The 22977-nt window shown below is 40.4% G+C and overlaps 1 protein-coding gene across 1 annotated transcript; it reads left to right on the top strand.

Moving 5' to 3' along the window:
* The first annotated feature begins 1432 nt into the window (after positions 1–1432).
* Positions 1433–22221, top strand: plin3 (perilipin 3). Its single transcript, XM_039766982.1, has 7 exons — positions 1433–1550; positions 12481–12623; positions 12707–12902; positions 20614–20696; positions 20802–21087; positions 21178–21512; positions 21601–22221. The coding sequence occupies exons 2-7, from the start codon at positions 12528–12530 to the stop codon at positions 21940–21942; spliced, it is 1338 nt and encodes a 445-aa protein (XP_039622916.1). The 5' UTR covers positions 1433–1550; positions 12481–12527; the 3' UTR covers positions 21943–22221.
* Positions 22222–22977: the final 756 nt, after the last annotated feature.

Here is a 22977-nt window from a genome sequence, read left to right as displayed (position 1 = left end):
TTCGTGATATTGTAAGTTGATGTTTTCATCTTCCTTATATTCACCACCAACTGTTTCAGCAGAGTCTATTAATACATTTTTGCCGTTAATTCATTTGACTTCATCGTTTCTAGGTGCTAGGATTGCCCGTGTACTCATTTTTTCTGTTGATAACCCTTCGGGATGAAATTCTTCATTAAGATTTGGACATAATACATCTTCTTTTATTAGAAACTTAAAATGAGGAAAATGTAAACATTTATAAGAGCTCAGAGCGCAGAAACTGTGTTTGACAAAACTGTATCTGACAAAAGCATTCACATGAATGAGAGGATGTGGGCCGTTGACTGTAAATGGTTGTGAGGAGGGCAGGACTGGAAAAAATCTCTTGGAAATAGTCCTGTGTCGTCTCAAGAATTTCTTTTATAATAGAGAAATATATTAATTTGATGTATTCATTATAAGCAGGCCTTTCACTACCCTGACAGTTTGCTGTGGTGTGTATTATGGGGATTTTCCATCGATTTCCTGACTTACATGTCCTAATCTTAGCGAGTTGGAGGCTGTCGCAGTGCGCTCCTGTGAAGGCCAGTCATCTAGTCTGACATATCCAGTGACTCAGCCTCACCAGTCTACAAGTCACCCCAAAAATAATCAAACTGGTCTGATTTTGTTTCAGTTCATAATGGCAAGTTTGCACAAGAGTTGAGGACCAATATGCAGTCACCTCCAAGTACAATGCAAAGAATAAGAGGCGCCGGTGTTTTGGACCTGACAAACAGAAGAGAGGCTCGTCTCTCTGGTGTCTCATGTTACGCAAGACATCAGCCCTAGTGATGCCACTGCTGTCCTAGGATTGTTCCTGCCCTGTGCCTGATATTTAAGTCATGTAATGCATTAACACAGGCACATGGCAGGGTGGTGGTGCAGTGGTTAAGGCTTCGGACTTCAGACCCAGAGGTTGTGGGGTTCAAATACTGATGCTGTTTGACCCCGAGCAAGTCACTTAACCCACTTATGCTCCAATTGGAAAAAGAAATTTAACCAATTGTATCTTGGATGTTGTAAGTCGCTTTGGATAAAGGTATTGGCCAAATAAATAAATACAAAATTGCTGGATTAGGTTCCAGCTGCGCGGTGATCGAGGGGTACCAATCTCGTCATTCATTTATATATTAATTGATTTAGCTGGTTTTAAAAATCGCCAAAATGCCCTCCCTAACTTTTTTTCCCTCCAAAGTGGGCTCTCCTCGTCCGATCCGGTCACACCATCTCTGCGGTCACGGACTTCAGCAAGAGTGCGTTTAATCGGCTTTTATCACATGCTATGTGAAAGGTCATTGTCCTGAGAAGATTTCACAGCGGCCTTGTCTTTGTAGGCGGGCGTGAAAATGAGAGTGAAAGGAAACCCAGCGAAAACACACCCCCTCCTGCCATTGGACATCTGGAATGACGTCACAACCCCAGCCGCTCTCAAAAGTTCTTCGGGAAGAAGTTTTGTACTCGGCCGTTCAAGGAACTGATTGCGTGGTAGAAGAGGTCAACACCCCACGAGCAGCTCCACAACAGACGTGAGTTTTCTTTTATTTTCATATTCTCATTTTGTAGCACCCTGGTTAGATTTTAGGAGTATTAGCACACACTCATGTGCTTCTGTTATGCTTTTGTTTTGACTTATTCATCTACTTTGCGCTACCCGATTGGTAAAAGTATTATTTCCTCACCCGACAGTCGATCAATAGTTTCACGGTTTGGGTAAGGTTAGCGGTTCCCATGCACTTAAACGTAATTCGTCCCAGTGTGCCACGAACGACGTAGCACCCAAACCCTGTCACGAGATGGGGCACATCGTGTCAGTTGAGTCATTGCCTCTACCGTACGCAGCGGTTCAGCCGTAAGGTGCGGCGGGCGACGCGTCTCGCCAACAACCCATTTCGTCTTATCTGCTCCACTTTTGGACCCGACTTTGAACAGCCGCGCCTTCTCATCTGCGTGGCGGGTCGACCGGTCACCGATCTCCTTTAGAGTTTGTCCTTTCGAAAAGCCCCTAAAGCTGCAGGAGCGGAGAGGATTTGCTTTGGCATTCTCTGGCAAGGATACGGCGACTGATCCCGTACGTGATTTTGAGAGTGTGCCAGTGTTTGGGATAGCCCTAAACTTTGGGGGGCTTCATGATTATATGTAGGCCTTACGGCAGAGTTTCTTAAATATATAATAATAATAATTATTAACTTGTGCAGGTTGACCTCCAGCTCTGCTACAAGTTTGCGCGCTCTGTCTTAAAAGTGGAGCGGTGCAAGTGTCATTTTGATTGAACGCAAAGTAAATCGAAGATGTACAGGGATACAAATGGATATGTGGAATGGTGTATGGCTGTCAGTTTTAAGGTCGCCCACAACTCCACTCATCATATCCATTAATTGTCCGGCATTGACACTTAGTTTGTTATGGTTTGCTCACCCAGGGATTAGAGTGATGTCATGGAGCACTATGGACGGGTGTGATACGATATTCGTTAAGGTCAATTGGCGAGTCACGATTCGCACTTTCATAAGCGAGCTCAGTTTTGAGTTAGGGCGTCGTTCCTGCCTCGAACCCATTGCTGCCGGGATCGGCCATGGATGGCTGTTTTTTAGATAGTGGGGCGACATGTATTCCACAGCAGCGTCCTCAAACAAGGTCCTGGGGACCCCCTGTGGCTGCAGGTTTATTGCTCCAACCAGATTCACAGTAAGTGATAACTGATCTCCTATCAGCTTTTCATTTTTTCCCCTCCTATTCTGCATTCAGAAAAGCATAGCAGTATGTTTTTTAAATCATACGATATATTATTTATTATATATATATATATATATATATATATATATATATATATATATATATATATATATATATATATATATATATATATATATATATATATATTTTTTTTTTTTTTTTTGCTACAGCTTTAAATGCTATGTTTCCTTTATTCTGTGTAGGCTGCTTAATAGTGACAATTAAATGCAAGAAGCAGACACCTGGGCGAACAGTATTTGATGAAAGGCTACAACTGCTTCAGTGCCAGACCCACTAATTAGTCAATAATGGCAATCAGAATAAATTAAAAATAAAAGTGAAAAACAAAATCCACAACTGCTTAATTTTAATTAAAATGTATCAAGACTTTTCACTTTTGTAATTTCTTCATTGACCCCAAAACACAAACTGAGAAATCACAACTCATTTAATTAGGCTGGGAGTCCAATTAAAAACAGAAGTTGGTTTGAACAAAAACCTGCAGCCCCAGGACTGAGTTTGGGAACCAGGGCTCTACAGAAGGACGCACCTACGGTGAAGGGTGAGGTTGCTGGCTGGATTTAAATTGTGATAAGTTTTAGTGTTGGGCTGTGATTAAATGCTGTGTGTTTACAGTACACTCAAATACACTTGTGTCGATTGAATGTAAAACATCCACGTAAATGCAACAAGCAGTTCAAACCCCGCTCAGATGAGTTACTTCAAGCACGGTGGGAACGCAGCATATTTGATTTACTTATTTAACTGACAACTGTGAACTTGTGTTTTCTTAAACCAAATTACTGAATGTTCACAGAATGAAAATCTGTTGATTGCAAGCATTGCCTGATAATTTCCTATCAATAAAAAAAAAAATTAGAACCATATTTCTAGAAATTTTATTTTGCCATTTTAACTAAACTGGCATTCCCCCTATCACAAACATGTCATTGTTAAATGCTATTACTAAGTAGCTAATTACAATATTCCATTGCCAGCTGCTGGCACAAGAAGAAAAGCCTGCTCATGTGGTACAGGGAGGGCAGTGAGCTTATCAAAGACAAACGCATCCAAAGCCACCGTCATAAACGTACATAGTTCTATTATAATTGACCCATCATCTTTCTCGGACAACCCATGAATGGGCTCCTGAAATTATAAAATATCTTTACAAAAATGGTGGCCCTTTAAAGCAAATTGACTAAACATATGCTAATAGAGCCACCAAAAAAGTCCAAGAAATAGGTTGGTTGGGAGTATGCGCAGCTAGCACATTGCTGCACCCACCACACAATGAACCACCTAGATTAGGACCGGAGTAGCTCAATGTGAAATCCCCTTTTTTTCCCCCCCACTGGAAAATGTAACAAGATCTCCAGCTTTGACAACTTTGTGTGGCATCCTAACATAACTGGTGTTCCCTTGGCAATGTAATTCATTTGGTTTTTATAACCCTAAATTAGCAGAGTTATAACAACCAAGCAAATTATGTTGAAAGAAATTCATAAAAAAAAAATACAAATGCAAACTTTCAGCTTAAAATAACCGTGCCACCCGTTCTAAGCAAATTATACTTTGTAATGTGAGCCCCGAGATATAGAAGTCAGTTGTACCAGAAATTGATACAGAGTCAAATGCATAAAACCAACAAATGCACACTTTCAGTTGAATCAACTTAAAACTCTTGTCAAGTGACTCATTTCCTAAAATGCCCTTTTTAATGTTTAAAAACATATTGATGTTGAGTAAAGTCAACCTAAGGTAATTGGGTAATAACAACATACTTTGGAAATGATTTCTGTTAGTGCAGCGGTTCTCAACCTGTGGGTCGCGACCCCGTCGGGGGTCGCTTAGGACCATCGGAAATATGGGTTTTGTCAATTCTAATATGTAAAAACTTGTTGTTGTACAAATTTTTTCCATTGGCAGTTACTAGTTTACTATAATTGTCATTCGAGGATAGATGTTGCAGACAATTGAATCGGAATAATTTCAAATGTTTTAATTGTCGTAACTTTATTTTTAACTGTTTACATCACTGCACATCGTAACGTCACGCCGTTGTGGGTATGTACGCACGCACTTCTTCCTTTTACATCAACATAGCTTTGCCAAACAGGCCAGGGTTTTCCAGTTTGTTGGTTATGAAGACTAAATACAGAAGATGATTTTCGTTGTGCTCATGCAAAGACAGCCCCGAGAATTTCTGATCTGGTGAGAAAGAAGCAGCCTCAACCTTCGCACTGACATTGGCTTTTTACGCGTACTGTTGCAACAATTTTTTGTAGCAATGTAGTTTACTGTTGTAACAGTATATTAAGACTGTTACCCATGCTACGCCATGCTTTTCACATTTTCACATAAGTATACAACATGAATACGGTGAATACATTTCAATACACAATGAAGAAAAACAAACATAAGTTATAAAGACAAAATTTCATTTCTTTGCAATTAGAAATACATTTCACAATATATAATTTTTTTTTTTTTTTTATTAATCACTACGCTTTAATTATGTTCAATTTGTAACAATGAAAATACATCCTGCATATCAGGTATTTACATTACGATTCATAACAGTAATGAAGAAGCAATGAAAATAATTTTACGTTTGGGGTCGCCACAGTATGAGAAATTGTATTAAAGGGTCGCGGCACTAGAAAGGTTGAGAACCGCTGTTAGTGGCACTGCTGTCCATTAAAACATTAGTCCATTCATGTTGTTTCTAAGTAAATATCCTGTCACTTCCTAACCTGCTTAAACCAGACTATGATCTTGAGTGGCTTGAGCCTATCCCAATAGCATAGGGCACAAGGCAGGAACAAACCCTCAACAGCGTGCCAGTCCATCACAGGGTGAACACACACACTCGGGCCAATTTAGAATTGCCAATTCACCTCCCATGCATGTTTTCGGATGGTGTGAAGAAATCCACACAGACACAGAGAGAATGTGCCCTCCACACTGTGCCACCGTGCTGCCCCCTCTAAGCCAATTATACTTTGTAATGTGAGCCCAAAGATATAGAAGTCATTTGTAGCAAAAATGGATATGTTAAAATTTACAACTTATCCATTTTCAGTAAAGGCAACTTAAGTTGGCTAACTATAGGCAACATACCTTAAAAAAAAAAAAAAAATTTATGATTGATATACGAACATTGTAAATCTGCCTTTAAAATGGCCGACGTGTGCAGCTTGTGGGTCCAAAGGCAATGTCGTGCCACATACTGGTTCCTTTTATCCTTCTCTACACTTGCTAACATTAAGACATTTTTAACTCTAATTGTGTTCCCCTTCCTGAATGTTGGCACCATCTCCAGTCTAACACCCTGCACTTGCACCTTTCCATTGCAGCTCTCCACTAAGTAGTAGGGTGAAGGTCAACTTTGAAGTTGTAAATTAATATTAGAGTTCTTGCATGTACCCTTCCACTACACTTGTAAACCTGACATCAACTAGAGAGTGTAGAAATTGAAAATCTGACACAGAACTAAAGGGCGATCCTCCAAATGTTGAGAATTTAGTCTGTTGCATAGAGCCAAGACAGATGGAATTTGCTACGATGGATTGATTCCCTTTGAATCCGTACTTCCAATGTCAAAAGGGAACTTAACATCTTTGAATTAATTTTTATGTCAAGTTTTTTTTTCTGGAAAAAAAAAAAATCAATTAAATCCTAATTTAAAACCTTATGTTTACTACTTCTTCCGACTCGTTAACTTGGGGTCACCTTGTCAGCTCTTTGAGCTTCATGCTGTAGCCTTGCACTTCCGGGCCGGACAGACAGACGCACACACTTCCACACAGACGTTTTATATATAAGACTAGCCAGGTACATTGGGTGTAATTAATATTTAAATTGCCATTTGTACTCGATCAATGCAAAGAGTAAAGAATACAAGACATTTATTTTGGTTGACTGCGCTTGTTTTGTAATCTTGGAAGTAGTTTACATACAGTGTATAAGGCAAGGATAAATAAGCATGGCATAGTGGTTAAGGATTAGGACTTCCAGAGGGTAGTGTGTTCAAATCCCGCTATGGACACTGAGTGGCCATGAGCAAGTCACTTCACCAGTCTGTGGTCTAACTAGAAAAGCAAAAGGAACCAGTTGTATCTCTTAAATATAAGTCATCGTGGATAAAGGTGTCCGCCAAATGAGTAAACGTATCAGAAGCAAAGGAAAGGATGATTTTCTGATGTAGGGTGGGAAGCCAGTTTGCCAGTGTAATTATAAAAAAATCTTGAATTGGCTTCCACAGACACACAACTTGCAGCATTTGTAAAATAATCAATTTACTACAAAAAAAAAAATCTTAACTTTTTCTCCAACTTTTACTGAGCTTTGGGATCCGGTGATGAAACAAGTGGTTCTTTATGCAAAGTTGCTTACATAACGCCTGTGTTTTTTTTTTTTGTTTTTTTTTTTTTTCCCCAATTTAAAACAACTTTAACTGAACACAGTGAAAATGAGACTGCTATGAGTATTACAAAAGTGTTCATTCTGAGTAAGATTAACATGAAATTCGTGAGTAATGACAACAGTGGGCGACATGCATTATACCTCTGTTAAAAAGCAAATGTAATGGTTTCAATTAATGGTGTTAATGTAATATCTAAGAAAATTGTCAGCGTAACTAGAAAAAGCTGTGTAATACCAGCAAACATGACGATTTTAAGTTAAATCAATGTAAATTCTATGCATAAACTACCCTGTTAGTTCATTTTTTGAGTGAGTGATGAATCTGCCATCTTGTAATTTTAGAATTTAAGTGTTTTTTTTTTGGGGCACCAAAGTTCAATCCAACTTAAGTACATTTCAATGAATATGCACATGGTGCTCCTAGCGTATTGTATTTCAGTTCAATACCATACATTAATCTTGCCAAAACAGAATGTAATCAGATAGTGAAAACAGTATGAAAAGGTGGGGCATCGGGCATGAATATATCTGTGGACACCAGGGGGTGGGCCGGCTTTCCCAAACGCCCAAGACAAATGGGCCCGGACACAAGTTAAAAGCACAAAGTGTCTTGTTGTGGGTAAACTCTTCTCAGAAAGCATTTCCCACCACCACAGCAAGAAGTATATGCAATAAGCACAATGAAGCAACTCTGTCCTCCTTTCTCACTCTCTCTAACTCTCTAAGTGACACTTCTACTGCCGCCTCCTTGCAAGCTTCATCCACCTTCCACCTGACTCTGACTTGTCCCTCTGAGGCAGGCAGCTCCCTTTATCTCCCATATGGGAGTACTTCTGGTCTTCCATAAATGTGGTCCAAAAGCACTTCTGGGTGAGATGGGTTCTGTGGGTGCCACATTTCATGGGGTTTCCAACAGTGCTGAGTCTAAGAACTCGATGTCCCATACTGCACTGTGGGAACCTGAGGCACAGCTGCAATCCAGGGTGGGGGCTGCCATCTAGCGCTGCTGTTCATGCTCTCTTCCCTGGTCCTTCATTCTCATGAGTAACCTGGCCATCCCTTACAAGTAATATGTGTTACATGAAATGTTTAACTGCTTATTTCTTATGTGTTTATTAATTTATTTCCATTTCACCTCACACAAGATGAAATGCATCTTGAAATATTGTGGAGAAATAATTCAGAAAAAAATGAGCAGAGAATTCCGAAAGGCAAAAGAATATAGACTTTATTGCAGAGCATAGGAAATTAAAACGGTCATTTTCATCTGTCAAAGTTGAAAGGGTGGGCTCTATAGAGTACTGTTTTTCAATTGGTAAATCAATGGGGGGGTGCCCACAGTTACTTCCCATGTCTGAGCCACAGAATTCCAGGCTCCAAGTTGTGATGGAGTGCGTCCATAGCAGACACGAGTGCATGAAATAGTTGGCCAGAATTAATGTGTGAAGCAACTACTAGAAAGGATACATTTGGTACTTTTTAAAGGCAGTTATTTCTTCACACTTATGGTATGTTGTTTGCCTCATGAAAGTGTTATCAAGCAAGTAATTTCTAAATAATAAAAAAAGAGCCCACTCTTGCCTTTTATAATGGAGTTTATGGGTACCGTACTCCAATTATAAATGAAAACCTTAAAACTTGAGTAGCAAAGGTTTTCATTTCAGAAAACATGTCTTCTATGTTTCTGAGGTATGATTGTGACAACAAATGTAAACTGGAAAAAATATACATTTTAGCACAGATTCTTGGTACCATTTTCTCAACACAAGGATCGGTTTCTTGTTTGCAGCCGTCGTGCACGGAATTATGGAAAACCCCACATTGGAGTTTCATTGTACTTCTGTATCCGTCACAATAAATCTAAAGTGCCTACAATATTGCATTATATTTTAAAGAAAGGCCTTCGATTTATTGAAAGAGTGAAGCCACTTGCAGGATGCATATGGCCATGGCATGTCTTGTGCCCGCTTGATTTAAAAAAAAAAACCCTAATTAAATGGAAATGGTAAAACACATGCGATGGGGCAAACTGAATTCCCCACAAACCAATTATCAGCTTTTTAAATGCATGAGGAGTCAATCTTGTTGATGAGGAGACCGCTTCTCAGACATTTCCCTGAGACCAGGTAATCCATAATTTTATAAGAGGAGAGCATGCAAATGCCATATAGACTCCAACACTGTGGGGCACAAATGACAGCTCTGCACCACCACTCTGCCAGTGTTAAAACATCTGTGCTGAACTTCCTAAACTTCACCTTAATTAGCAAAGAGAGTTCACTTCAGTTTAAAGTGGCGTGTGTGTGAGGTGTTTTAGGACCAATACTGTTAGATTTCATGTTATTAGAATTGGAGGCTTTTTTTTTTTCTCTTTAATCCGTTTAAAAAAAATTTAAAAAATTACACTTCACTCCTGCATAACCAGAGGTGTAGAAGCCATATGTTCTATATTGAAGTGTTACCCTTGAGGAGGAGGAGAAGGTCGGGAGCATGTGCCATACCCACCACACAACAAGCCACCTGGATTGGGACCCAAGTACAGCGGGTGACCCCTCAGTACCACACTGGAACAGTGTGATGTTATTTACAGTGGCTGGAGTGCCAATCCTGTCACCAACTCTAATTTTTTTTCCCTGTAAGTTGGAGGGCCTACATGCAGGGCTGGATGCAGGTTGACGTCATACCCAGGACGAAGCAATTGCAGGTTAAGAGACTTGCTCAAGGGCCCAATGCAGCAGAGTCGCATCTGCCGTTCACAGGATTCAAACCGGCAGCATTCAGATTGCCAGTGCAGATCCCTAACCTTAGAGCCACTACTTTTTTAGAATTAAACTGTAGACCACAGGTGTTCATTTTTAATAACAAAGTTTAAATTCTGTATACATATAGCTTGGTGACCATAAAAGTACTAAAAAAAAAACATACAAGATGTTTTCACTTGCATATGGGATGCTTTCATGTATGCATGAGATAACAGCTATCCTGTAATTTTTTTTTTTTCTACCCTCCCACTTTGCGGTTTGGAACTTTCATACAACATGAAACACACCATGAAATGAAAAATGTTATTCTTCACCCAGCAAATTCTGTCTCGACTGGTGAATTGTAAGTGACGCTCATGCTCAAAGATGTGACTGCATGTCTGTGATGGTTGAGTGCAAGAAACACATGCACAGAATTATTGTGAAGAGTGGCTACTTTAAAAAGTTCTGCAGTCCTCCAGATTCTGTACGTGAAGTGTCTGCTGTGAATGTGGCACTTGATGGCTGCAGATTTGGCCTCTGTACTCGCAATTCGCCAATCAAAAGGCCGAGCGTGCTAGAGCCCATCCTCAACTTTTGACTGTTGAAAATGGTATTTTTCTTTTCATTGTGTATTTCATGTGTGTGTTGTCGCTGTAATAAATGCACAAAGAAATAAATATTTATCAAACTTATGTAAGCTTGCATTGTTTGTCAGATTTCGTAGTACATTTTGCGTGCATTTAATTTGATCTTAAACTAGCCATCCCCCGTGGCTTCGTCCATGTGGAAGTGAAACAGGACGCCAAGGAGGGCCCTGCCCAGCTCCCTAATCCTGACGTCACCCTTCCCGCTCCCCTTGGCCCGCAGTCTCTGTCTTGGATTAGCACAAATAAGTCACCCCAGCAAGCGAACTATGATTCTCAAAATCAACTGGAATGTTCAAGCAAATTCTAGAAAAAAGCCTGATCTAAATCCATGAAGTAGGTCTCTCGTTCACTAGCTAAGCGAATGTAAGATACGCCCTGTGTTTGGCACGTGAGTGAGGAGGACCCTGCCCCTCGCCTCGCTGCGTCTCTCGGATTTGCACAAATTAAATTGGGAGAAGTCGCAAAATCAACCGGAATGTTCAAGCAAATTTATAGAAAAAAAACCCAATCTAATTCTGTTAGAAAATTCTCTCGTGAAAACTGGACAAACATACAGCCAGACAGACGTTTTTATGTATTTTTTTTTTTTATTTTTTATAAAGATATGATAGAGAGAGATTCTTCCATAGCCCGGCACCCTGGGCAATCTACAATACACAACGCTTTAATCTTATTCACCACAAACATCAATCCAGTTTGTTCAATTCCGATCCTGGCATGAAGACCTGAAAATATAAAATGTAGCCTAATGTACATTTACAGCATTGTAGAGGTATGCACCGCACCATCTACTGGTGCACCAGTGTACTGCACCTTGGTTATTAGCAATGCGTATGAAAAGCATGAGAAAATGTAAACCTTTTTAGTGTGGTGGTTGGAGTGGTGGTCAGCACTGCTATTTCACAGGTTAGGATAAATATGTCAAGCATTCCAGCTTGGTGAATGGGTGGGGTTTTTCTCCCCGTACTCCTTATCCACCCAAATCCCAAAGAGGTAAATGTTAAAGGTGATGCTCAGCAGATCGGATATTTGCAAGTGTGTCTTGTGATAGGCTAACACCTCCAGCTAGTGTTGCATCCTGTTCTGAGCTTAGTGGTGTTGGGACATGCTGGGGCTCCCTAGAACACGGGTGTCAAACTCCGGTACTGGTGGGACGCAGTGACTGTAGGTTTTCATTTTAACCTTTAATAATAATGACCAGTTTTTGCTGTTTAACTTCATTTGCCAAAGTTTGAATTAACTTAACTCAGGGGCCCCTTAGTCGTCTCTTTTTCTTTAATTAGCAGCCAAACAATAATGAGACACAAAACTAGCCACTACGTGACCAGCTCCCCTGTGCCCATCACAAAATACCTGAAAATAAAGAAAGGTGAAAGTCTCAGTAAGGCTGATCTCTCAGGTCACCAAAGCATTTTGACGGTGTTCTTAGAAAAACAGAAAAATCAGTTTTCGAAATATGTGCTGTGGCAGAATGAGAGCAGCAACAAGCCGTGGAATTTAAATAACAGGTTTAATTAACAGCAAGAATCGGCGTCTCATTAAGAGACTGCTTGGATTTTGAAATCCCAGTTTAGCTGCTCATCTTGTGGAGTATTGAATACTATATACTGTATATGAATGACACAAATCCCTCTGTGTGGCCCATATTTAGTTTTTGTCTCTTGGCCTTCATGTTGACGTGTAATGTAAATATTGTCCCTAACCGGATCCTTCCTAAAGTCCTCTTGTTTCAAATCTTAACTAGACAAAGTTGAAACTTTTAAATTGGTGACCATGAGTCACATCCTGACAGATTTACCATGATTCTCGTATGATGATGCCTTGGCAAGAAGCAGCAGCCTACTGAATTGTATCTGGAAATTGGAAGCTTTGGAAATCCTCTCATTAAAGTCCTTTTTTCCTAGGTTTTCTTTCTAAAGACACATAAGAAATCCTCTTCAGCACTGTAAGAATGGCAGATAAGCAGGTTGAGCCCACGAATGGGCAGAATGAGAGAGACCTACAAGCTGAAGAGACTCTAAGCACCGACTCCTCAGGGGAACGCCAGGTAAACCTCCACCTCGCATGCCACCATCCATTCAACATCTTTCACTTTTGGCTTCACCCCATCTGTGTTCTTGTATCTTACAGAGTTTGGTCAGCCGAGTGACCAACCTGCCACTGATTAGCTCCGCTTATGACATGGTGGCCAGCACCTACTCCAGCACCAAGGAGAATCACCCCTACATCAAGTCTGTGTGTGACGTGGCGGAGATGGGCGTGAAAACCTTGAGCGCTGCTGCAGCCAGTGGCTCTAAGCCACTCCTTGACAAGTTTGAACCCCAGAGTGAGTGTTTCTCTTTGTGCTTTGACTTTGAAGTTCATCAAAAGGTGTGCTCCTTGCATTGAGTGAGGGCTGCATTGACATAAGATCTAGCAAGAGCACTGGGTCATCGGTCAGTGCCATCCAATGGACACCCTAGGTACAGAAGAATAAAGCCTTTAGTCTGATTTTTAGATTCAAATTATGGGAATATTGTAACTATTCACAGAGGTAAAAATCTTTGAAGGCAAAAAAATTCTCCAAACGCACATCACAACCGTTGGCACCCCCTTTCTCCCCCAATTACAATGCTCACCTCAATTAAATGGACTGACTTCTATTTTATAAGAACACTTACGGTGCTTTTTTTTTTTTTTTTTGTTCGCAAAACCCCCCCACCATAGTAATAAATTTTTAAATACAAAATGTTTTCTAATTGAGGACAAGCCAGTAAAATAGAAACACTCCTTATACTTGTGACGATTTTCTTACAGATATTTGTGGTTACATTCAGTGCCTGAAACGAGAAATGTGTTTGTAAGTGAATCTCTGCAGGCTTCTGTTTTGACTACTTCACTCCTTATTTGGTGCCAATAGGTGTCCACTAATACCATTCTTTTTAAAAAATAAATATCTTCATTTCCTTACACTTCACTCCTTACAAACTACTTATTTCTCTCTTTAACTAAACCTTACGTACAGTAAATTTATTAGCGTTGTGCAAGCTCACACTTCACAAGAACTCGCTCAAAGTTTAGTTCACACAGATTAAAATGAATAAATTCACGTTCATAATTCACCATTTAAATTTTGAACTAGTTCATGTTCAGTGCATTTTGTACTTTTTGAGGAGGGAGAATAAACGAGTTAACTTTTTTCAGTTTTGCATGCCTTATTAGGCTATTGGTGTTCTTGAATAAAATGCAATAATTATGAAGACTTTATTTAAATACACTTTATTGAGTTATACCCAGCAACAAACACGTATAACCATCTATGCTAATATCCTATATCTATTTCAAAAAATAAATTAAACAGATGCAAGTGTACATATAAATTACCGCTCTATTTCCAACCCTGTGACACAAATGGTGACTGTGGAACCAGCGTTTAGGTGAAATAACCGATTGTACTGTCGGTCAAAATTCGCGTCACATATTGCATGTCCAACAGGTGGGGAAAAAAAATAGTGGCCTCGCAAAGTCCAACGGTTTCCTAAAAGCGAAAGCAGAGTTTCACTGTGTGCTTGTGTCAGCGGGGATGCAGCTTAAGCATAAGCAGGCAGACACAGACAGTGCCTATTTTATGTTATTTTTTTCCGAATACAAATAAATGGCAAAAAATTTGAACAAAATAAATATTCGTAAAAATCCACTATTTGTTCTTATCCGAATACCGTATTCCAATTTGGCTCCACCCCTGCATTACAGGGTTAAGGCAAAACCTTTAATCTGGACCTAAACCAGATGCAGAATGTCACATAAAACTGAACTCGCTCACGTTCAACTTCTTCACTTGCAAAGACGTTATGTTAAGGTTACCATTCTTAGAAAAATTAGCTTGTTCAATGAATGCACTCTCTTGAACTAGTTCATGCACAACACTGAAATTTTACACTGCTAGTGGACAACCTCTGAAATCACTTCAACATGTTTGCTCTACACTTTAAGTAATATTTATGTCAGAAATGTGCTTGAATGGAAGCAAACTGTACTGCTGTACTGTACCAGCTGTATGTTATGGAATAGATGCTGTATGATGGACACACAGGTACAAATGAGAAGATTAACTTGTCATATGTTGATTTGCTTTGCCTCTTATTTTATTGCTAATTACAACAACATTTATTTATATAGCACATTTTCTTAGAAATAATGTGGCTCAAAGTGCTTTACATGATGATGAAGAAAGAGGAAAAAAAGACAAAGTAAGAATTAAAATAAGAGAACACTAACATAGAATAAAAGTAAGGTCCGATGGCCAGGGAGGACAGAAAAAACAAAACTCCAAATGGCTGGAGAAAAAATAAAATCTGCAGGGGTTCCAGGCCATGAGACCACCCAGCCCCCTCTAGGCATTCTATCTAATTAGAAAAAAAAAGAGAAACTTAAGGGGTCTTGAAGCAAGTCAATTAAATGAGGGTAAACTAATACCATTTAATTAGTAGCAATAATGAAGGAGGCTGTTAGGATGAAAATCCACAGCTGCTGCAAGCACCCAAAATCCGAGTTTGACACCTGCTTTAAAAGATAAAATTTACACTCACCGGTCACTTTATTAGGTACACCTTGCTAGTACCAGGTTGGACCACCTTTTGTTTTCAGAACTAGCGTAATTCTTCATAGCATAGATTCCACAAGGTACTGGAAAAATTCTTTGGGGATTTTGCTCCATATTGACATAACATCACACAGTTGCTGCAGATTTGTCGGCTGCACGTCCATGAAGTGAATCTCCCCTTCCACCACATTCCAAAGGTGCTCTACTGGATTGAGATTTGGGGACTGTGGAAGCTATTTGAGTACAGTGAACTCAATCTCTTGTTCAAGAAACCATTTTGAGATGATTTGAGCTTTGTGACATGGCGTGTTATGCTGCAGCCATCAGAAGATGAGTACACAGAGGTCATAAAGGGATGGACATGGTCCGCAACAATACTCGGGTAGGCTGTGGCATTTTAAACAATGCTCAGTTGGTATTATGAGGCCCAAGAGAATATCCTCCACACCATTACACCACCACCAGCAGCAGCCTGAACAGTTGGCACAAGGCAGGATGGATCCCTGCTTTCATGTTGTTAACACCAAATTCTGACCCTTCCATCTGAATGATACAGCAGAAATTGAGATCCATGAGACCAGGCAATGTTTTTCCAATCTTCTGTTGTCCAGTTTTAGTGAGCCCAAACTGCCTCAGCTTCCTGTTCTTAGCTGACTGGAGTGACGCCCGGTGTGGTCTCCTGCTGTTGTAGCCCACCTGCGTCAAGGTTCGGCATGTTGTACATTCAGAGATTGTTGTAATGAGTGCTTATTTGAGTTACTGTTGCCTTTCTAGAAGTTCAAACCAGTCTGTCCATTCTCCTCTGGCATTAACAAGGTATTTTCACCCAGAGGACTGCTGCTCACTGGATGTTTTCCCTTTTTCAGACCATGCACACTGTAAACCCTAGAGATGGTTGTGCATGAAAAACCCAGTGGATCAGCAGTTTCTGAAATACTCAGACCAGGCCGTGCACCTCTAACAATCATGCCATGTTCAAAGTCGCTTCAATTACCTTTCCTTGCCATTCTGACTCTTGATTTGAACTTCAAGTCGACTTGACAAGGTCTTCAGGCCGAAATGCACTGAGCTGCCGCCACCTGATTGGCTGATTAGATAATTGTTAGCAAGCAGTTGAACAGGTGTACCCAATAAAGTGGCCGGTGAGTGTAAATAAAAGTAAATGTTAGTCAGATTTTTGTTAATAACCATTTCTACAGGTGTCGCTTGTTACATGTATGTTTTTGGAGGTTGGTTTTTGATCTTTTGGTTATTGTACAGCTACCATAGTGAGAGGTTAGATTTGTCTCTGATTTGAGTGCATGCTCAAGCTACCCCCCCACCCCATAGCCTTTTTGCTCATCTTGAACCAAAGGTGCTAATCATTCTAGTTGGCAATGAAATAGGACTGATTTGTGAGAGGTGGTGAGGAGCCTGCACCTTTCTTTTCTTTTCTTCTTTAGCATTTTATTGATTTTTATTAAGATCAAGCAACATTCCATACAAGCAAGTCAAGTTTAACAAAACTTAAGTTTGCAACAAATCAAACCCCACCCATGAGAGAGGGCTAGGCCAGCAGAGTAAAACTTTAAACTAGTAAAAATAAGTAAACAGATAAATTTTAATAAATAAATAGAATAAAAAAAGACTGCAGAGAATCCACTTCCTCAATTTAAATGCTTTATTCTAAAATGCTGTTGATTATATCCTGCCAGGTTTTGAAAACTTTTTGTAGAGATCCTCTAAGTAAGAATTTGATTACAGTGGTAGCTCGGTATACGTCTGCTTTGGAATAAGTCCAACTTGGTATACGTCCTGTTTGGACACGAAAAATTTCACTTGGTATACGACCTTTTGTTTGGAACACTGCACGCTACCCTTGTCTCTCTCGAGACAAAGCCACGATTGCCCACGAGCATCAGTATGCCAATTGCTAGCATTCAGTGAACAACCCGCGCTATAACTCTATGTGAATTTATGTGATTTTGTGTTTTTTCACGTAAATTTGAATTGCTTGTTGAAAAGTATGAAGGTGGCATGCGTATCCGGGACTTGGCTGCTGCATACCGTATGCCGAGAAAGACGGTATCTACGATTGTGAAAAACAAAGACGTTATTAAAAAGTATAGCGAGTTTAAATTTTCATTTATTTCATCTAATTGCTTTTGAATTTATGTATTTTAGTATTAAGCAGTGTTTAAATTATTTTATACAACCCCATCAATGTATAATATGCCAATAACAATAGAATTTTTTTCATGGGAACTGATTAATTATTTTTCCTTTATTTCTTATGGGGAAAAATGTGTTTGGTATATGTCCAGTTTGGTATACAGTAAGTCCAAGGATCTGGAACGAATTAAGGACGTATACCGAGGTACCATTGTATTTCAAAATTCAAATAGTATATAGCATCAGTTACCCACTGACTTAAGAGGTGGGTTAGAATTCTTCCAGTTGAGTAAGATAAGTAGACATGCTAATGTAGTAAAGGCGATCAGTTTGTTTCTCCTCTTCCACCTTAAGCCCATCTGGAACTCCACCAAACACAACTGTTAATGGATTAGGAGAGATTGTGACGCCAAGGCTATCTGAGGGGCATTTAAAGATTTTGATCCAGCATGATGATGATGATTTGGTACACACCTAAAACATGGCCAATGAAGCTAGAACTTGATTGCAACATTCGCAGGGTGGATCTTGCACTGGAAACATTTTGGACAATTTTAAAACTGCACCTTTCTTTGTTGGGGGCATATTGATCAATCTGGTTCAGTCTTGGCGAGAGGCCAAAACGGGGTTTGGTCAATTCCTATGGACTGTGCGGCCCGCTAGGTGGGATGTGCCAGCCTTAGTATGGCAACTGCTCATACCATACATGTTCTCTTTTTTTTTTTTTTTTTAATCCCACACTCTTTTTGAATGAAAGCAGGCTGCAATGCAATGTGTATCCAACAGCTGTGAATTAAAATGGACGGCAGGTTGCTCCAACCCATTAACCAGGCTTAAATATGCAGCTTTGCAAAACTGAGCACATGGTGATATTGAAAGGTACAATATAGTACCAGTAATAGTAATAATACGTTTTATTTATATAGCGCATTAAAAGGACAGAGTAGAACTTCTCATGGTCCTTTATTTTTATCAGATCTTTCAAAATATGAGCTCTGTAAAAAAACTTTATGTAGTGCTTTCATCACCAGATTTTAAACTCTTTGCTGTTTATCTTTCTAGAAAGAGAAATGGTTGATTTGCATTGAACTTGCCTGCATTAAAAGGAAACCTACCATAGTCCAGGGGCCTCATGTATAACGCCGTGCGGAGAACTCGCACTATAACATGGCGTAAGCACAAAAGCCGAAATGTGCTTACGCACAGAAAAATCCAGATGCAGGAATCTGTGCGTACTCCAACTTCCACGTTCTTCCGCTACATAAATCCCGATCAGCGTGAAAACTAACGCTCGTGCACACGCATTATGTAACGCCCCAAATCCTCCCAGAATTACGCCTCTTTGAATATGCAAATCAATATAAATCGCCCTTAAGCGCAGCCTTCTGTGAAAAGACAATGGGAAAAATATAAGAATTTCAGCGAATACCAAGTGGAGGCAAAGGAAAAACATACTATTTGTTCAAATAAACTGTGGTATAATCAACAAAATGAAGTTGATCGAGTGACATAGCGTGTTGGAGAAACTTGAAAGCTCACATCCACAAAATCGCACAGTGCCGGAAATAAAAAAAGAAGTCGTGAAAAGAAGAGTTGTAAGCCCACTGTCTGAGTGTCATATGAAAGTTTATTAGGGTACAGAGAAAAAAGGCACACGGTGGGGAAAAAGCACGAAATGTCAACTTCAATCTCGACATTTCCACTTTAATCACGTAGTTTATTTTGTCATTTAGTAGAACATTATAAACTTCATCTTAAAATCGTTTAACCAGTTTCTCAAATCACATCGTAATTAAAGTAGCACGTTAAATGCTTTGTTTTGTATTTGATCTTCTACTCATATGTGCTCTATGTGTGTGAATCACTACTTGCTTCTTAAACTGGCTCTCTTCTTCCAACTGGACACAGAGTCTATTACATTTGTGATATTACAGCTTTCTGAATAACTAAAATACTGAGATGTATACGTGATGTCATTTTCATGATGATAGGAGTTAAAGCACGTTATTAAACATGTGTTTCACTTCGATGAAATAATTTATTGTCGAAATTTGTCGCTGCGTTTTTAGCTGTGTTATTTTCTCTTTCTGTTTTATATTCAATATATATTGGCGTAGCCGTCACTGCAGTCAGTGCTTTTCTTTCCCCAAGTAACCGATCGCCACACAATCAGCTCTGTAATAGAAGTTAAGCCATCTGTAAGCTTAGCGCCGATACTTCAAAACGTTTAAAGAACATTGAAATATCTTCGTAGTACATGTTTAATTATTCTATCCTTCACGACACTCCCAGTGAAGAATATAGATTAAATGAAGTTAAAGTTTTATGTGTATAATTTAACAAACATATTTTGCTGCATTTCACCTTAAAAATGATCTCGTCATCATATGTAAATAGCGCTTTATAAAGTGGCTCAGGTTGTGAGATATTATAACTGTAGTGCAAGTTTACAGTGGGGTGATTGTACTTATAAGTACAAACAGTTCTACAAGGAGCAATTGATTGAGTGCATTTAAAGTTCTTGGGATTAAACTGTTTCTGAACCGCGAGGTCTGTACAGGAAAGGCTTTAAAACGTTTTGCTGTGGCTGAGACAGCGTGTCCTTAAAGCTGTATCCCGATAATTCTCTTTCCGATCAGCTGCTGCTGTGATTCACACTCAGATACAGTGATATAAATACTCCGAGTCGTGCAGTGAGTAATATGGAAAAAGATGATCCGCTGTGGCAACTCCTAACGGGAGGAGCTGAAAGAAGAAGTGAGAGTAACAACGCTAAAGCAGTTATGGTATTTGGAATACTATGGCTGTTCCCTGAACCATTATATTGTTACGAGTTAATTACAATCAGATGCATTACACTAATAAACAATATGCGGTTAGTTTCGGTGTATTTATAAAGCCGCGTCATGAAAATAAGGAGTAATCGCACAAGAACAGTACCATTGCTTTGACGCTGGGTGCCGCCAGTTTGCAAAACCGAGCGGAGAACTTGCGTACGACAAGGCATGAGGTACCGTGGAAAAGTGCGTGGCTTTACGCCAAGTGTAGGTTTTATACATCGCAATTTGAACGTGGAAAAGTTCTTACACAACATTTCTGTGCGTACGCACCGTTTATACATGAGGCCCCAGGTGATGTGGAAAGACAAACTGAGGCGGGCAGTGCATCTAGCAGCTGTGGGGCTAATGTCAATTCCCGGCTGCTGCTGCCCACATGAATCTGAATGAGAAAATGTAGCTTTGTAAAAATAAGTATTTGGTTGGTCAGCAAGAAAGGTAAAGAACAATCTTTCATTTTATTGCAGTTGCCACCGCTAATGATTATGCTTGCAAGGGTCTCGATCACCTGGAGCAGAAGCTGCCCATCTTAAAGGAGCCAACTGAGAAGGTGAGCCACTGTTTTTGGTGGATGTGAAGCACTACGGCACATTGTTATGAAGTGTGATGTAGTGCAGACAGTTTTGTTAAATTTTACTTCTGGCCTCCCATGTAGGTTGTTGCCGATACCAAGCAGCTTGTGAGTGGGGCTCGAGACTCTGTCACTCGGACGGTTTATGGAGCCAAGGATACCGTAACCAGCACTGTGACCGGTGTGGTAGACATGGCCAAGGGGGCGGTTCAAGGTGGTGTTGAGATGACCAAGTCTGCAGTCGGCGGAGGGGTTAACACTGTCATGGGGACAAGAATGGGCCAGTTGGTGGTCAGTGGAGTCGATATGGCACTTGGTAAATCTGAAGAATGGGTGGACTACTACCTTCCCATGACAGAAGAGGAACTGGGTGAGCCATCCTCCCTTTTTGAATGTCTGATACTTCAGTGTTTTTTTTTTTTTAGGAAGCTTCTTACATTTCAAGTGTTCTTTCTGGCAGCCCAGCTCTCCACCCCTGCAGAAGGCTCGGAAGTGGTTCAGGTGGCACCTGGTGCTGGTCAGCCAAGCTACTATGTGCGTCTGGGTGTGCTTTCCAAGAAGCTTCAAACACGGGCACTGCAGCACTCTCTTGGCAAGGCTGGGCAGGCACGGCAGAACATGCAGCAAGCCCTAGTCGACCTGCATAGTACCATTGACCTCATTGAGCTCACCAAAAAGGGGGTTGACTCTGCTAGCCAAAAACTGAGTGAGACACAGGAGAACTTGCACCAGAAATGGCAGGCATGGAGTGGCAGGCAAGCCAGTCCACCAGAGGATGGAGCTCCCAAAAATGAGGTAAGGTGCCATAAGTGAATTTAGTCAACACCCCAAACCATTGTGTTGTGTTATAGCTTCTCACCTGGTGTACTTTTCCACTTTACAGCCCCTGGAGTCACGCATACTGACCATGGCCCGAGGACTTAGTGGGCAGCTCCAGAGTGCTTGCCTTGGCGTGGTGTCCAGTGCACAGGGCCTGCCACAACATGTGCAGGAGCAGCTGGCCCAGGCGAGGCAGGCTGCTGCTCAAGTACATGGCGCCTTCAATTCAGCTACCTCCTTCAGTGACCTGTCAACACCAGTCCTAGCCCAAAGTAGGCAGCAGCTGGCACATGTGCGTCAGTCTTTGGATGGGGTGGTGGAATACCTGAAACACAACACGCCTCTCAACTGGCTGGTAGGGCCCTTTGCACCGCAAATCACTGAAAAGCCTGAACAAGCCCAATGAGGGCACAAGTTTGTGAAAAAGATCGATTTTTGTATTGTACTTACAACATTTCAGTATTCTGTCGCTCTTGATAGGGTTATTAATCAAATATACCTGCTTCTAGTATTCACTGCTCTTCTAATCAGCCTGGCGTGCCTCACTGCTTTCTTAGCTCTTGGATTGGGAAGCTCATGAGCGTTGATCTAGTGCCTTACAGCGGCAGCTTTCAATTAGGAAATCTGAGGCTGGAGAGGGTTGTGAGTGCCCGTATTTCAATAAAGTCTGTTGTGAATGTAAAAACCTGAGTGGTGGCACATTCGTTTGGGGGCTGGGAAGGGTCTTATATTATGGCTTTGGTATTTATGAAGTTTTTAAAGTCACTATTATAAGGCTCCTATCCACTTTATTTCAATGATCCAAGGTCGGATTTATAAAACATCCCATGTAAATGTCTGGATTTATAAAAACTTGGCGGGAGATCTTATTTACAACAACTTTAACCCATCTGTACAAAACATTTTGGAGAAAGTGGCAAATGACACCCTTGATAAAATAAGAAACTGCTGCCGAAACAGCTAAATGGTCACCCCTGAAAGCAAAAATTCATATCGCTGATCGGTTATATTGTGTTTGATGTGACAAGCATATTAAACCTCAAAATGTAAATATGATGTACAGACTTTGTTGGCTGCCTTGTAAGCGGGCCAGTGCTCTGTATTTGCACTGAAGAACTTGCTTGGGTTTCTTTTGGTTTATGTAGGTTATCTATTGTCATGGCTCAGGATTAGAGACCAAGGCAGTCACTTAGTCAGTAAAAATACAGATGTGATTCGCTCTCTGCACACTTAAAGCTGTAAATCTCATGCCCTTTAGCCTATTCAGGGCTTGATGCAACATGGCTGGTTTTATGCAAATGGTCATAAAAGAAAGGAACGAGCTTTTAGGGATGGCAGGATTTTTTTTTTGGCACTGACTTATGAGCCAATTTACACTTGACAGCCATTCTGTTAGAATTATGTGTGGAGTTGAGCCCTACATTAAAAAGACAGAATGCCT

The sequence above is a fragment of the Polypterus senegalus genome, chromosome 10 (assembly GCF_016835505.1).
Source record: "Polypterus senegalus isolate Bchr_013 chromosome 10, ASM1683550v1, whole genome shotgun sequence".
Taxonomy (NCBI): domain Eukaryota; kingdom Metazoa; phylum Chordata; class Cladistia; order Polypteriformes; family Polypteridae; genus Polypterus; species Polypterus senegalus.
Note: the sequence above shows the minus strand (reverse complement) of the source record. Positions and strands in the feature narration are given on the sequence as shown.